This window comes from Malus sylvestris, chromosome 5 (genome assembly GCF_916048215.2).
Source record: "Malus sylvestris chromosome 5, drMalSylv7.2, whole genome shotgun sequence".
Taxonomy (NCBI): Eukaryota; Viridiplantae; Streptophyta; class Magnoliopsida; order Rosales; family Rosaceae; genus Malus; species Malus sylvestris.
The window spans coordinates 30,509,569-30,525,214 of NC_062264.1; the positions used below are offsets into that span (position 1 = coordinate 30,509,569).

General features: G+C 37.4%; 2 protein-coding genes across 2 annotated transcripts; one reads left to right on the plus strand and one right to left on the minus strand.

Annotated features, from left to right (window-relative positions):
* Positions 1–718: 718 nt before the first annotated feature.
* Positions 719–3,525, plus strand: LOC126624188 (alcohol dehydrogenase 1-like). The gene is made up of 9 exons (XM_050293226.1): positions 719–1,013; positions 1,113–1,249; positions 1,466–1,512; positions 1,659–2,067; positions 2,285–2,360; positions 2,471–2,532; positions 2,621–2,716; positions 2,811–2,972; positions 3,073–3,525. Exons 1-9 carry the CDS (start codon positions 872–874, stop codon positions 3,187–3,189), a joined length of 1,248 nt encoding a protein of 415 aa, XP_050149183.1. The 5' UTR covers positions 719–871; the 3' UTR covers positions 3,190–3,525.
* On the minus strand, positions 3,408–6,591 carry LOC126624191 (uncharacterized). Its single transcript, XM_050293231.1, has 4 exons — positions 6,194–6,591; positions 5,154–5,215; positions 4,923–5,027; positions 3,408–3,900 (listed from the first exon to the last, which is right to left on the minus strand). Exons 1-4 carry the CDS (start codon positions 6,423–6,425, stop codon positions 3,751–3,753), a joined length of 549 nt encoding a protein of 182 aa, XP_050149188.1. The 5' UTR covers positions 6,426–6,591; the 3' UTR covers positions 3,408–3,750.
* Positions 6,592–15,646: the final 9,055 nt, after the last annotated feature.

Sequence of the window (15,646 nt, forward strand, 5' to 3'; positions counted from 1 at the left end):
AAACTAAAAATAAAAATATATGATAAAAATTTTAGCCATAAATATAAATATACTAATTGTAACATTTTTATCATCAAAGGAATATATTTAAAAATAAAAAAAATATATTTTATTATTCAAATAATTAATGATGTTATTAATACCCAAGGACCTTGATAAAAAATTGAAAATGAATAGGATTTTAATCAATGGAGTAACAAAAAGAAGGATGTGAACCTAATTTTCCCAAAATGATAACTTGAAATAACTGCAAAGGGAACCCTGCACTCATGATGCAAAGGGTCTATAACGCTTTCTATCTATCTCTGTTGTCTTTGACTTATCATATAAGAAGGAGATAAGAGAAAAAAGCGTATAAAGACTCATTACAAATTCTTTTAATCAGTTTGATTGTCTATTTTTTTAATGTAATAATATATATTTTTAATATAATATATATAAGGTATCCTCCAGTTAATTCAAATCAAAGCAATTGGATGTCGGACTCGGCCTATATGACATACATCACCAACACTCCACATTTTTCATATATTTCGTACTTCACCAACACTCCACCTTTTTCATATATTCCATACATTGCCAGCACTCCACCTTTTTCATATAACACTCCACCTTCCAGTCCAAATGGAATACGATTCGCTTTCAATTTGCCTTAATTCATCAAAGTGTTCTAGAGAGAGGCTCATCTTCTCTCTCCTCAAAATAAGAGAGTCCCGTGGAGTAGTTATTGGAGGCCTTTTTTTGTCAGCATCGTCCCAAAAAAGGGCAAAGAATTGCTCTTGACCTTTGATATTATATTTCACCATCTGTGTTTGCCAATTGGCATTTTCATCTTTTTTTTTTCCAAGTAGAACACTCAGTGAATTACACCATGCACAAAATGCATAAGAGTTTTAGAACATTGGTGCACAATGACCATTTCTTGAAGCTCCTAAATAACCAAAAATCTCGATTCCTCAGACCAGAACTTTACAGCACTTCGGCTCATGCTGGCCGTGCGATCATCAGCAAAGGTTCAGCGCAAAGTTTCATACTTTCAAAGAACGTATGTATGGATTTGATTGAATTTGTAATCATTTAAAAGATGGGATTTTCTGTTGTGGTTTTTGCAGCGGCTGTTGCTTGGGAAGCAGGGAAGCCCTTGGTGATAGAGAAGGTGGAGGTTGCTCCACCGCAAGCCAGTGAAGTTAGGGTCCAAATCAAATACACCTCTCTTTGTCACACTGATGTCTACTTCTGGGAAGCCAAGGTCAGCAAATACACAATCCATATAACCATGTATACATGATTATATGGATTAACTGAGAAATATACGCAAACAGAATCCGGTTACAAACTTTCAATAAAAATTTGGACTGGAAGGATACTAAAACGGTCCTATTTACGTATATTTCTCTCAAACTTTTCATTCTACTTTTTATAACTTATTAATCTTCTGTTATTTGTTTTGCTTCCGGGAATTCAGGGCCAGACACCATTGTTCCCTAGGATTTTCGGACATGAAGCAGCTGGGTAGGTTGTTGCTTTTAAGTGAATCTTACCAAAAGTTAAGTTGGTATTTATGTCTAGTTGCTTTCCAGTCTTGATTCTTTTTCTTTCTTATGTTTCCCCATGTTTTTGTCCAAATTATGAATGCAAATGCTTATTTTTTGTGACAGCGTCGTTGAGAGTGTTGGCGAAGGCGTTAAGAACCTCAAGCCGGGGGATCATGTGCTTCCAGTTTTCACTGGGGAATGTGGGGATTGCCCACATTGCAAGTCTGAGGAAAGCAACATGTGTGAGCTGCTGAGAATCAATTGCGATAGAGGAGTCATGATTGGTGATGGGAAAGCAAGGTTTTCGCAGAATGGGACTCCGATTAATCACTTTCTCGGCACATCCACATTTAGCGAGTACACAGTTATCCACGAAGGCTGCCTCGCCAAGATCGACCCAAAGGCACCGTTGGATAAAGTCTGCATCCTCAGTTGTGGTGTGTCAACCGGCTTAGGTGCCACTCTGAATGTAGCAAAACCAAAGAAGGGTTCTTCAGTTGCTATCTTTGGACTTGGGGCTGTTGGCCTCGCTGTAAGTTTTGGGAACAAACTGATTTTTACATTCCCGTTTTCTCCCATTACGCACATCCCTTTAATTTTATCGATCCTTGGTTCTCTCTTGATTTATTCAGTCCTAAGGACAGAAAAAGAGGAGCGCAGGGGGAGGAAACGAGAGTTCGATCAAATACTTAGCGTTGTTTCCCATTTGGTAGTTTTGCTAGTTAGAATTATAAGTGTTTCTCTTTCAGGCTGCAGAAGGTGCAAGAATTTCTGGGGCATCAAGGATTATCGGGGTAGACTTGAATCCCAATAGATTTGAGCAAGGTATAGTTGAAATTTTATACATTGTCGTCGTTAAATTACCATGGTTTAAAAACTATTGGCAAAACATAAGAAACCAACTCTTGCTGAAAACTTTGGTTTACCTGGTTTAGCCAAGAACTTCGGAGTAAACGAGTTTGTGAACCCGAAAGACCATAACAAGCCAGTGCAGGAGGTGAAGACTCGTTCTTAATTTATACTTAAACCCTCTCACAGACAGTTCAACTATACTCAATCCTATATCATATCTTTATAATCGACAGGTTATCGCTGAGATGACGGATGGTGGAGTTGACAGAAGCTTAGAGTGCACCGGGAACATTAATTCGATGATCTCCGCTTTCGAATGTGTTCATGATGTATGCTTAATTTTTATATTAACAGAAGTTACAATTTAAGGGTTGATAACTTGCAACTCAAGAAACATATATGTTTGGATTGGTAATGAAACAGGGGTGGGGTGTAGCGGTGCTAGTAGGAGTGCCAACCAAAGATGCAATCTTCAAGACAAACCCCATGAAAGTACTTGATGAAAGAACCCTCAAAGGAACATTTTTCGGCAACTACAAGCCTCGGAGCGACCTTCCCTCTCTCGTGGACATGTACATGAACAAGGTAACCTAAGTTTCTTCGAAAAATCTCCAATACTTTCTCGAGTGACCGGTTCTTCGATTGTGGATTTCAACGAATGTTTTCTTGATCACTTTTGATACAGAAGCTGGAAGTAGAGAAGTTTATAACGCATCGACTTCCTTTCTCGGAGATCAACAAAGCTTTTGACCTAATGTTGAAGGGGGAAGGCTTGCGGTGCATCATTAGCATGGAAGAGTAGGATTAATGTCCAAATTCATATACTAATTAACTATAATAATAGCAATAAAGCTCTTAATTAGCATCACAAGATAACCAATGTGTATCCGAGTCAGTGACGAGAGACTCAAAATCAGACTGAGACTCCGATGCAGACTCAGACAGCGGAGGAGCAGAAGCTGGTGGCGGTGTACAATTTGATGGTGGTCGAATTATAAATACATGATACAAACTGGAGAATGAAGAATAGACCACAAAATCTGTAATGCAAAGAGGAGTGTTATACGTCGTTGTCTGATGTTATTGTAACATCTTTTTAAAAGTTGTGAAAAACAAGCAAGCAGATTTTGTGCCGCCACTAACTATATACCGTCACAATTTCCTACCATCCATCAATGCTAACTTCTGTGGGAAAGACCATTCTTTTGTGTTTAATAAGATCTCCATGAGCTCTGCAAAGAATACAAGCATTTGACTTCCGCACCACTTCCCCGAAGTGGGGCAACGCCTCACAGTCAGGTTAGCTGTGCTAGGCCTTTCCTAAAAGCTTAAACCAAATCCCTTGTTCCATGTGATGTGGCTGTTACTTATACTTCTCCATGATTCTTCTGGCTTCTTCCAGACTGTCGTCCATCCTGTCCTCCTTTGGTGTTGAGGTGGTGCCTCCACTCCACCTCGGCCCTCCATCCTTATTCAAAGCAATGAATATAAAGTATACAAGTCCCATCGTAGCCTGTTATCATTGAATGCTTACTTCAATACAGTTATATGATATATGTACTTACAAAACAAAGACTATCCATACAAGAATAATGTTCTCTTATTGACGACGAGTATATTGTCTACATAGCATCTCATTTCTTTAAAGGCTTATTTTTTCTTATGCCCCTTGGAACTTGAACATAAATCCCACTTCCCCCCTCATACAAAAATATCGCCACTTTGCACCTTGAAACTCAATTTTCGCTCTACTGTGGTTAGATTCTGTCTATTCCGTTAAAAAGAGAGGAAATCTGCTTACGTGGAAGAAATATTGCTTACGTGGAAGAAATATCTACTTACGTGGAAGAAAAATTGGTCCCAATATGGTGAATCCAATCATCCCATTCTCAATGAAGAAGACTCAAAAGCAAGAGCAATTGTTTCAAAACAGGTGGGTTCCAAATTTCCAATTAGCTACCTTTTCATCCCAACTATGTCCTTTAATATTACCAACCCATGAGGATTAACTCAAAGAACTGAATACACAAATCACAACTAACACATCTCAATCACTCTTCCCTGACCTCCCTCATCATAAGCCATACGGCCGATACCCACACCAGTATTAACCCCTCCCTCATCAGCCGTTGTCCATCGAAGAGAGAGTAACAGAAAGTAATTATTATAAATAAAGGGAAGAGGGAGGTGGCGATGGGGAGGGAAGTGGGGAGTGGGGAGGGCACGGGGGAGGAGATGGGTTCCTTTTTTTCTTTTTTTATTGTCATGTCAACACTGAAAATGGAACTCTAATACCACATACGAGGAAATTACTAAATTGCCCTTCCACATTAGCATATTTAACGGAAAGGGCAGATTTTGACCAAAGTGGAGCGAATATTGAGTTCCCGGGTGTAAAGTGGTGATTGCTTCAAAAGGGAAAGTGAGACTAAATTCGAGTTCTAGGGGGCATGCCAAAAAAAAGCCTTCTTTACAGTAAGGTAGCAAAATAAGCAATCTACTGTTCTTGCAGGAAGAAAGAGATAGACAACGTACCAGCACAAAGAAAGCTGTAGACAGGAAAGATTTGAGCACAAATAGTGAAAGAGTCAACGCCACTATAGTCACGGAAACCCTTGCAACTGGTCTCGGTACTGAATTCTAGCATCCCAAAAGCAAAATGAAAACAGAATATCAACGATCTTCAATTTGTACTGAAAGCAAGAAAAACACTGTGCACTGAAATGCAAATAAAACTTCGAAAAGGGTAAGACTCTGCAGAATTACCGGCACGAGATTGGTTCCTGCCTCAACTCCATCTCGCCCAACCTTCCATGCCGTTTGCAGAGCTATTTACATAATTTAACAAGTAGTTAACACAAATGTAAACATAAAACTGGTAGTAACTATTTGCTCTCTTGTATGAGCAGGACAACAACAAAAGTAAATCATGTGATGCAGAGGGGTAGCAACATTGTTAATTTGATGTGAATTTTAAGTTTTAAAGAACAAAACGTCCTCGAAATGATAATGTAACTCAAAAACTCAACCACAAACCTAATATCTTATCCTAACAATTAAAAATCCTGACTCAAAATTAGTCTGCATTTAAAGGTCGTAATAGAAATGCCTTCTTGGACAACTTTTCATGGAATTAGAAGTGGATCCTCTATAAGAGTTTTCCGTTGACAAAAACAGAAAAATAACAATAAGGGGATCAATTCTTATGAACCTCGAACCATAAAAGATCAAATGTCACGTGACCAAAATTTCCCTAAGAAAATCACACTTACTGCACATTGCACATCAGTAATCAGTCAGTGTTTCACCCACCAAATATTAGGCTTTCATGGGTTATGCATGATTAGCCTGTTCCCTCAACTGAAGTCTATATTCTTTAATCTTCCTGCACGAAGATTTAAGTATTCACAAAAATTATCATTCTAGTCACAACTTCACTGCCTCTACAATAACCTCAATGTTTCATGCACGATAGAAATCATCGCAATTGTTTTTCGGGCCAGTCAGGCACACTTTCACTCTCCTAACCAAAAATCACTGGAATATAGTTTCTGTCCAAATCTGTCTATTGATACACAAATCTAAATCTAGAGACTACAAAATTCCATTATCTAACAGAAAACGAACATGCTTTCTGCATACATATGCACATTACTTCCTACTCACCATTACCATTCAGCTGCCCAAAAACAGAAAAAACCCTATACAGAAACAACAAAAATTAAACAAACCCACCAAGTAAAAATGTTCAGGATGCCATTCAATACTACAAATTAGAAGAACAAAAGCAGTGAAGTGCAGCTAACCTTTGAAGAAGTTGGACTGTGAAGCAAATACAACAGCAACAACAAAGCGATGATTCTGAGTCCTCTGCCTCTTAATCCGAACAGCTGAGAGCAAAGACTGCTTCTTTAGCCTTAAAGATGAATTGGAGGAGAAGAACTGAGAGTGGGTGAAAGCTAGGGATTGATTCTTGTAACAATTTGGGGATTGTGCGGTTATGCAGCACAGGCTTTGCAGCATAACCGAACCCGCCATCGAATTTATCTTTCTGCAAATATGTCACGGAAAATTAATTGGGAGAGCTTCAACCGCCATTTGAGGTTTTACACAGGAAGAAGGAGATCGGTGTGCGACTCCCTCTCAGCCTCAGAAGCGGAGCGTTGGAAAGGGCCTACCGATGCCCAAAATGTAACAGAGTTGTTTATTTTTATCTGGCCTTTTTTATGGGTCAATTTTTCATGTCCTAATAATTTTTTTTTATATTTCTATTTGCAGATTTAGCGGAACCAAGTCAAATTAAATTAATATAACATGACTCAATTGATTATGATAAAATGTTTCTTGGCAATTCCTATTAAGATTTTTGTGAGAAGAAAATCTATCAAAAAGTATTAATTTATGAAGAAGGCCACATCAATTTAGAAGGGAGGCCATGAAAAAATTGATTAAGATGGTTTAGACATGTGAAACAAAGATTTATAGATAATCCAGTTAGACAATGCGATTATGAAACAGACGCTCAAGGAAAAAGAGAGAGGAAGAGACAGTAAGACTTAGAAAAAGACTTTAAGAAAAGACATAGAGTACTTGGAGCTAATAAAAAACTTGGTGCAAAATTGAGCGAAATAATATTCTACGATTTCATACAACCAATCTCATTTAGTAAGATAAGACTTTGTTATTGCTTTGTTATTGTAGCCTTTATCCAACTAGGACGGCAAGGCCACGTACCACTCCGTTTAAAATGTAGTATTTGGTTAGACCTGAAATGCAGATGTAGACGGTAGAGGTGGTACTTCTATTCCCACTCCCGGACGAAATCCAACCACATATTATTTGTGCTAAATGATCATATTCCGGCCAAATTACGGAAAATACTTGCATCTTCCTAAGGGTGTGCACCTTGTCCACCCTTGTGACCAACTTATTTTCACATTACAGATTTTATAATTAGAACTGTTTATTTTCTTAATCTTCATTAAAGATGATCTTTATAAAATATCAATCAAATCTTTATTGTTGTGAATAATATGTGGATAGCCCACATGAATAGTCTGTTACTATTTATGCACAGTATTTTCACTATTTATTTGTAGAAATTTTGTAAAGTGAATAATGTTGCTAAAGTAACTTTTTCCTATAAAATGAAAGTATGGGAAGAAGAGAAGAAGTGAGTGAGTGACTCACGGAGAGATAGGAAGGAAGAAAGGAAGAGAGAAAGGAGAGGAAGAGGATAGGAGATAATAGAGAGAGTTATCTTTGTACTCTTATTATTCTAAATTATAATGAAAGCACCACTACTGCCCCGATGACGTACTCCAGTCACATTGACTGTAGAGGAACCTCGTAAATTTTGTGTCTTGTTTCATTTATTCCACTGCACCCACCGTTGATTTTATAACACGTTATCAGCACGAGAAGCTCTCATGTCAGTGGAAAGCACAACGCCATAAATCCGGTGAAGCATTACCTACCTCCCACCTTTGCTAGCTAAAAATCTCATAGAATAAAAGGTATGTCCATTTTCATCTCTCCCACCGCGCCTGAAGCGCCCCATCGAATTCCGGTGAGAATTGAAATTTATGACCTGTAGTCGTCACGAGATAAGAAAACTCGTACCAGACAACTGGTTTCTAGAAATCCAGAAGAATCTCATCAGACTTGGAAACCCATATCACATCGTTTTTTACGGATCTCGAGAACTCCCATGAATGTTCGGTTGTCTAAGATGGTGATGGCAAGACTGACTCCACTTAAGCCTCCATCTCTTGTGCCTCCGTCAACCCCACTGTCATCTATGTCTCTGTAGGGAGGTTCTTACTTTGCGATGTCATGTTCTCTGGGCCATGCAAGAACAACGCCAGTCTTTGGTAGCCTTTTTGGATTGAATTGGTTTTGTGTGACCTCCACAACAACCCAGCTGGCTCTGGATTTTGAGACTGGTAAAGACAGACAAAGAAGAAAAAGGATTGGAAAGGTGGAATTTTGGTGTATGATGTTGAGACAAAAGGAGAAAATGACAAAGGTTTCTAATGATGCATTGCACCATCTAAATAATAAAATAAAAATAAAAAAGGGGAAATGGGGCCATTTTGGAATGGTGTGTAGCATCATGTGAAAAAGGAATAAAAGCAAAGTTCTTGAATGGTGCACGGCACCATGTGAAAAAAATGAATAAGAAAATAATAAAATAAAATAAAGGTAAAAATTTTTGGAGGGTGTTACACCATCTGAAAAGAAAGAAGAAATATATATATATATATATATATATATATATATATATTTATGTGAATGGTGTTGGCTTAAAACACTTTCACAAGTTCTATTTATTTAAAGCAATTTATTTACAGTGGGTAGAATTATTACCCTTTGCTTTAAAGCTTTGATATTTATGTGCATGGTGTTGGTTTAAAGCTCATGTCACAAGTTCTATTTACTTTAAAGCAATTTATTTATCATGGACGGTTTTACCACCTACTGCTTTAAGTTTTGATTTATGTGAATGTTGTTGGTTTAAAATCCTTTCACAAGTTCTATTTACTTTAAAGCAATTTATTTACCCTGGATGGTTTTACCGCCTACTGCTTTAAGTTTTGATTTATGTAAATGGTGCTGAATTAAAGCTCTTGTCACAAGCTTTATTTACTTAAATGCAATTTATTTACTATGGCTGGAATTACCGCCTATTGCTTTAATTTATTCATTATACTTATTTTTGTTACGATAAGTACATACTGGACCTGAAGTTTCTTGATCAGATCAGAACCTGTAGTTTCTTGATCCTCATCATATAAAATGATTGGACCCGAAGTTCCATCATACAAAAAAGATTAGGCATGAAGTCCCTTGATCCTGAAGATCAGGACATGAAATTCCTTGATGAGTATCGTAAGTGTGAAGTGTCGCAATGCCTCAACTTAATTGTAATAAAAGCCATAAGAGTCTTAGTATACAGACTATTTAATAAGGACCAGAAGTTCCTTATGTCCATACTCAAAATGGTTTAGTAGAAGCATTTATTAAGCGGATGAAATTGATTACCCGCGCTCTGCTCATGAAAATGAAATTGCCAGTTTTGACATGGGGACATGTCATTTTACATAATTCATTATTAAGTTTGGTTGAGGCCAGTTGCCAACCATCAATATTTCTCAGTACAACTCGTATTTAGGCACCAGCCAAACATTAACATTTACGAGTTTTTGGTTGTGTTATTTATGTGCCTGTAAGACTGCCACAACGTACTAAAATAAGGCATCAATACAAACTGGTAATTTATGTTGAATTCGATCCACCATCTATTATTCAACATTTGGAACCCTTGACTGGGGATATATTTACCGCATGATTTGCGGACTATGATTTTGATAAGACAGTTTTCCCGCCATTAAGGGGAGACAATAACATTGTTCCAGAAGAACGATGAGAAAATATCATTCTAGAAGAATAATAAGAAAAGACCGTTCCAGAAGAATGAAGAGAAAGAGAATTTGTTTTATTTTGATTCACGAAGCAATCAATATGAAAATGAAGTAAGAATAATTGAATGATGCAACGAAAGTGATGAAATCATATATACTTGCTGCAAATGTGCCTACAAGAATTGATGTCCCTGTTGGACAAAATAATATGGCAGTAAATGATTTATCTGTTGCACGCCTGAAGCGTGGCAGACCCTTAGACTCAAAAGGTTCATTCATTCGAAAGAAGAAGAATATGGCACTACTAAACTATTGCATTCCCCAAGCATAAATGTTGCATGCTAGAAGCATGACAGTCGCCGCATGGATATACGTCCCAGAAAGGACAATCCGCGGACATGGGAATGTTGATGTCTCATGCATGGAGCATGATAGACATATAGGTTCCAATGACTCAACTCCTGGAAGTGGAGATTAAAATCCAAGCTCTATAATGCTCTAGAAGAGGTTATGATCCGCATTCTTTAAATTACGACTATCCTGAAAGAGATAGTGTAATGCCCTTGAATAGGCAATGGATATCCAAAGAAATAAAAAGTTTTTATGCATGCGCATGCACATGAGAATATGAGATCACAGATTGATGATAACCAATGGTAATTTTGGTTTTTATAAGTAGCTACTAAATTCATCAATGAGCTGTGTTGATATTGAGTCTCGTTCTTTTTTGTCAACAAAATTATTGGCCAAAATGGAGAAAAGCAATTCCATTACAATTTTGTAAGAACGTGGAAAAATGGACATATATATTTGAAAAATAATACAAATAGCCAAAAAGATGTTGAACCAAAGAGGTTACATTGGGCATTTGTTATACAGTGAAATACACTCACATGATATGACACAAGGTATTGAAACCTGAAATTATACTCTTGTAAATGAGTTCATATGAATGGAGAATTATATATGAAGGGTTGTGAGTCACCCACATCATATCTCCATAAGTAAATCCCTTAAGTATACATGGGAGCAAATTGCTCTGTATAAATTCCAAAGGAAAATGTGTCATGAAGTGTAGAAAATCCCTGAAGGATTCAAATTGCTTGAAGTAAGCCCCCAAAGGGTAAAGCATAAATTATGTACTCAATACCAATGGATAGTATAAATTGCCTTAGTGAGTACTATCATTATGATATTGTTGCAACATACTAAAATCTATTGCAAGAGTCAATGACATTAAATTAGAATTCCTGAAGAGTTAGTGATATTAAATTAGGACTCCTGAAGAGTCAAGAAAGATTATAAAGTGTTGAGAGAAATATTGTCTCGAGCTGCAGATCGAACAATCTACCAACATGAATCTTATCCATGATGTCTATGATATTGAAAGAACCATATGGATTGAAGATTATGAGTTGAATACTCAAATGATGTAGACACTAAGAAAGATCATTTATCTTATTGAGGGTAAAGATAAATTAATGTTTGGTCCAGAAGTACCACATCTTAGTGAAGTATATGCTTTATTGTATTTGGCACAATACACTGAATGAAATAAAGCTTATCTATTAATATCTCCGAGAAATTACAGATATGTGCATACACATGAGTTAAAACAAACAAATAGGATGGAGCCTTCACAAAGGTTGCTCATGTGAAGTCTCAGTACTCGGAAGTACCGCATAATGAGGAGGCACTGGAGATTGATCATGTGGCACCCCAGTACTTGGCAAAACACCAGAAGGGGAAGGCATCAGTTGCTTTCGAAATCTAGCAACAAACCTTTGGTGATCACCTTGAATCCGACTTTCGGATTCTTGCAGCTAGTCGAGCTTTCTTTTCATGCTCGTAGAGTAATTATTTGCAAGCACATGTAACACTCTATTCTCGTGCTTAAGCCTTTTGATCTCTTGTTTAAGACTTGCCACCTCAGCCATCAATGATTCAACTTGGCGAGTTTGAGCAAGTAAGCGTTGACCCATATTGGATACAAAGCCCGCACACTGAACACTGAGAGCCAATGAGTCTTGAACGGCCAACTCGTTAGACTGTTTTGAAAGGATTCTGTTATCCTTTAGAGTGAGAAGATTCCTAGCTACCACAGTAGCGGTTATCACAGAGTCCCCAACTGTAAGAGGACCATTAGAAGATAAGAAGGAAGGGCGCCATATGTTATCCTGACGTTGCTCGTCTGTATCACTCCTAAGACTCAAATATAAGCAAATGTTAGATGGGCAAGTCATTTTCAGAAATGATGAAGGAAAAAAGGAGGTTAAATAAAATCTCAGAAGTACAAGAAGGGGAAAATTTCTACAGGCAGCAACTTTCTGAGCATACTTTTGAACACAATTGATGTCTCTATAAAAGAAGAGGCAATAGAGCCACTTGTTCAGAGATCGAAGCAGAGACACTTGTTCAGAGATCGAAAAGGCACCGCTCTCCGAATTTCAAAAGCCAGATTTTCCTAAATAAAGTTCGTTGGCATTTTTCAGACTCAATCTCAGCTTTTTCTGCTATCGCGTGCAACTTTGTCAAAGATCTCTGACAAAGTTGAAAACGCGTAAATCTTACTGTTCTAATTACACCACAATTGCTGACAAGAGTAAAGGCACAACACCACTACCTGCTATTGGAGAAATCCCTATATATGTCGACCTTCATCGTCTATGGCAAGGCACATATCCAAAACTCCTAACTTTCTCTCATCTCAGAGAATGCATCTTCAACAAAGCATCTCGAAATACTCAGTTTTCTTCCTTTCCGAGAATACCTCTTCAAAACAAGTTACACCAGAGCAAGAGTATCTTATATCTTCAGGGACGAGAGCAAGAGTATCTCATATTATGCAATCTCCCTGTCCTTTCCTTTGTCCTTGTTTTTACCTGCAAAGACAAGGATAAAGAAAGCAATATGTCGGAACCTCCACTCCAACTCTCGGTAAGGAACCGACTGCCTGGAACCTTTCCTTATTGCTTACCTAGTATTGCTCTCGAGTAGCCATCTTCAACTGTTGTGGAAGCTGGGTCTTCAGTCACCAAGAAGTGATGAACCATCCAAATGCAAGGGTTGCATTCCACTCTTGCATCAGAAGGCAAATACTGCAGGAGAATATGCCACACATGCATGGGGGAAAACCAGGGAAAATACTACTTAAGCAAGGGGAGCAAGTAAGGTAGGTGACAATGATACATTGAAGTATATGGAGACAAACGCAACAAATACGTGCTGATTCATCCCCGACAAAACCGAAGATCACTTGCCACGTGAAGCTCCTCATGGTCCAATTTCATTCAAGATCAAACCTTGAAGCCCTTGAAGAAATCACAAGTCCGATTCAAGATCAAGTGTCCACCACCCTTGAATCAAATTCCGCTCCAGATAAAAGGAGTAAATTCAGACCTTTGGGGTAAGTCTAGCAGAAGGCCATCCAGCCCAGTTTAAGAACAAGCCTGTGGAAAGTTAACAACAAGTAAAACATCTCTTTCGGCAACTCTTCTTACTAAGAGACTGAGGCAGAATGATCAACGATCAGCCTAAATGATTTGAAATCAGGGGGAGATACTCATCAGGGGGAGCATCCAAAACAGATCAAGATTTTAACGAGTCAATCGAAGACTTGTGGCCATCAAGGGGGAGTGTTCTGAATAATATGTGGATGGCCCACATGAATAGTCTGTTACTATTTATGCACAGTATTTTCACTATTCATTTGTGGAAATTTTGTAAAGTGAATAGTGTTGCTAAAGTAACTTTTTCCTATAAAATGAAAGTATGGGAAGAAGAGAAGAAGTGAGTGAGTGACTCACGGAGAGATAGGAAGGAAGAAAGGAAGAGAGAAATGAGAGGAAGAGGAGAGAAGATAATAGAGAGAGTTATAGATAATAGAGAGAATTATCTTTGTACTCCTATTATTCTAAATTATAATGAAAGCACCATTACTGCCCCGATGACGTACTTCAATCACACTGACTGTAGAGGAACCTCGTAAATTTTGTGTCTTGTTTCATTTATTCCACTGCACCCACCGTCGATTTTATAACATTTATTTAAATTTATCTGATACATATAAATGACGTCATGATCTCTGATTCGAATGAACATTTCTAAGAATGATCTTTGAATGATGAACGGGGAAACAAATGATTTTGATTATCAAACTTATACAATAATACGTTTACGGCGAAACATAGATAAAGTGGTGCAGCCCATAATATGGATGCAAGTATCACCCCTAAATTAATGCCTGTTTTTGGACAGCCTTCTTTTGTTACTGAAGACGGCATCCGACATCGCGTACGAGTTTTGCTCTAGTTTTCAATGGAAGAAAATATATATGGAATAGGATTCTCTCACCTTTTTTTTTCTTTTTCTTCTTTCCTCTTCTATTTGAACGGTCGCTGTTAAGCCACGTCAACATTTATATTATTTTTTTTATAGAAAGATAAAGATAAAATAAGGAGTGTGAAAGAAGGAGATAAAAGAGAATGGAAGGAAAAAGGAAGAGAATCCTACTCCAAATCAAATCCTGTTCTCCTTCGACCAAAAAGAAACCCTATTCTCTTTTTCTCGCAAGGAATTCAAACTTCTCCCTTTTTTGAACTCCGAAGCCCAACAATAACGAGGAGTTACCAACAATATTCAGTCTTGTCTGTTTGATCAATTAGTGAAATTTATAACCTTGTAGTCAGCATACTTGCCTATTTTTCGGAAAAAGGATCATCGTTGGATTCTTTTTCTAGGGATTATAGGAATCTTGCAATCGTGTCTGTTTATCGTGCGATCAGTTTTCGTTAGGTACTATTTATATTTGAATTTTAAATTTTAAATGATTTATGATCGCACGATGTACGATGAACAGAAACGATTACGGAATTCCTAAGATCCCTAGGAAAAGGATGCGGTGAGGATCCTTTTCCCTATTTTTCATTCATCTATAGCATCCTTTTCCCTATTTTTCATTCATCTATAGCATTATTAGACCAGACAAGCTCTCGCAATGTCCAATGTCTAGAGAGCTTGTTGGTGTAAACTTCAAGATTCAATTAAGAGATTTCTTAATGTTTTGGGCACTGATGAAAGGAATTTGTAAACTACCAATTTGTATATTACCAATTGATGCAATTGAAAATACAGAGACTTGATGACAATAGATTCTTGTAACAAATTGGTAGATGTCTTCAAATAAAAACATTTTGTAAACTACCAAATTTGATGCAATTGAAAATACAGAGACGAAAGGAACTTTGTAAAAACCACGTAACTAATATGCATAAGTCATAAAACTCATTGAAAGGGTTTGAACTTGACATTGTGGATTACAGAATTACTAAATAATAAACCTTGCATTCAGAGATGAATTTGTCATAAAACTTGAGTTACTAAATGATGCCTATCTTGTTACTTGTGTCACATAAATCCTTTGTGTTTATATGACAATGGCTTCATGTGACAGTTGCTGCCTGTTTGCTCAACACTCGATTAGGCAACACCGACATAATTAAAAACTTTGAAACTAATTTTTTTTTAACCTCGGTGCTACGAGAGAATTTTTTGATATGAAAAAGGGAAGTTACACCTAATTAGAAGACATAAACCTTACCCTCATAAAACAAGAAAACCAAAATACATGAAAAGAGGGAGACATAAATCTTACCCCTCTTGAAACAAAAATACAAGAAGAGAGGGGGATATAGGACCAACCCTCTAAAATAAAACCTAAAAGGTAAGAATATGCAAGATCAACTGTGAAACAAAAGGGAAAATTCAAAAGGACTATGTAAAAATGAAATCACACATTGCGAAGGGGAGATGAACCTGTAGGTCAGCATGCCCAAG

What these genes read in the sequence shown, in the direction of transcription:
- LOC126624188 (XM_050293226.1), top strand. Translation starts at nt 872, where the DNA reads ATGCACAAAATGCATAAGAGTTTTAGAACATTGGTGCACAATGACCAT. An exon ending in TTGGGGCTGTTGGCCTCGCT is followed by an intron (nt 2,068 to 2,284) that starts GTAAGTTTTGGG and finishes TTTCTCTTTCAG; the next exon opens with GCTGCAGAAGGTGCAAGAAT. An exon ending in TGGACATGTACATGAACAAG is followed by an intron (nt 2,973 to 3,072) that starts GTAACCTAAGTT and finishes CTTTTGATACAG; the next exon opens with AAGCTGGAAGTAGAGAAGTT.
- LOC126624191 (XM_050293231.1), bottom strand. Translation starts at nt 6,425, where the DNA reads ATGGCGGGTTCGGTTATGCTGCAAAGCCTGTGCTGCATAACCGCACAA. An exon ending in ACAGTCCAACTTCTTCAAAG is followed by an intron (nt 5,216 to 6,193) that starts GTTAGCTGCACT and finishes TTATGTAAATAG; the next exon opens with CTCTGCAAACGGCATGGAAG. An exon ending in CAGGAACCAATCTCGTGCCG is followed by an intron (nt 5,028 to 5,153) that starts GTAATTCTGCAG and finishes TTGGGATGCTAG; the next exon opens with AATTCAGTACCGAGACCAGT.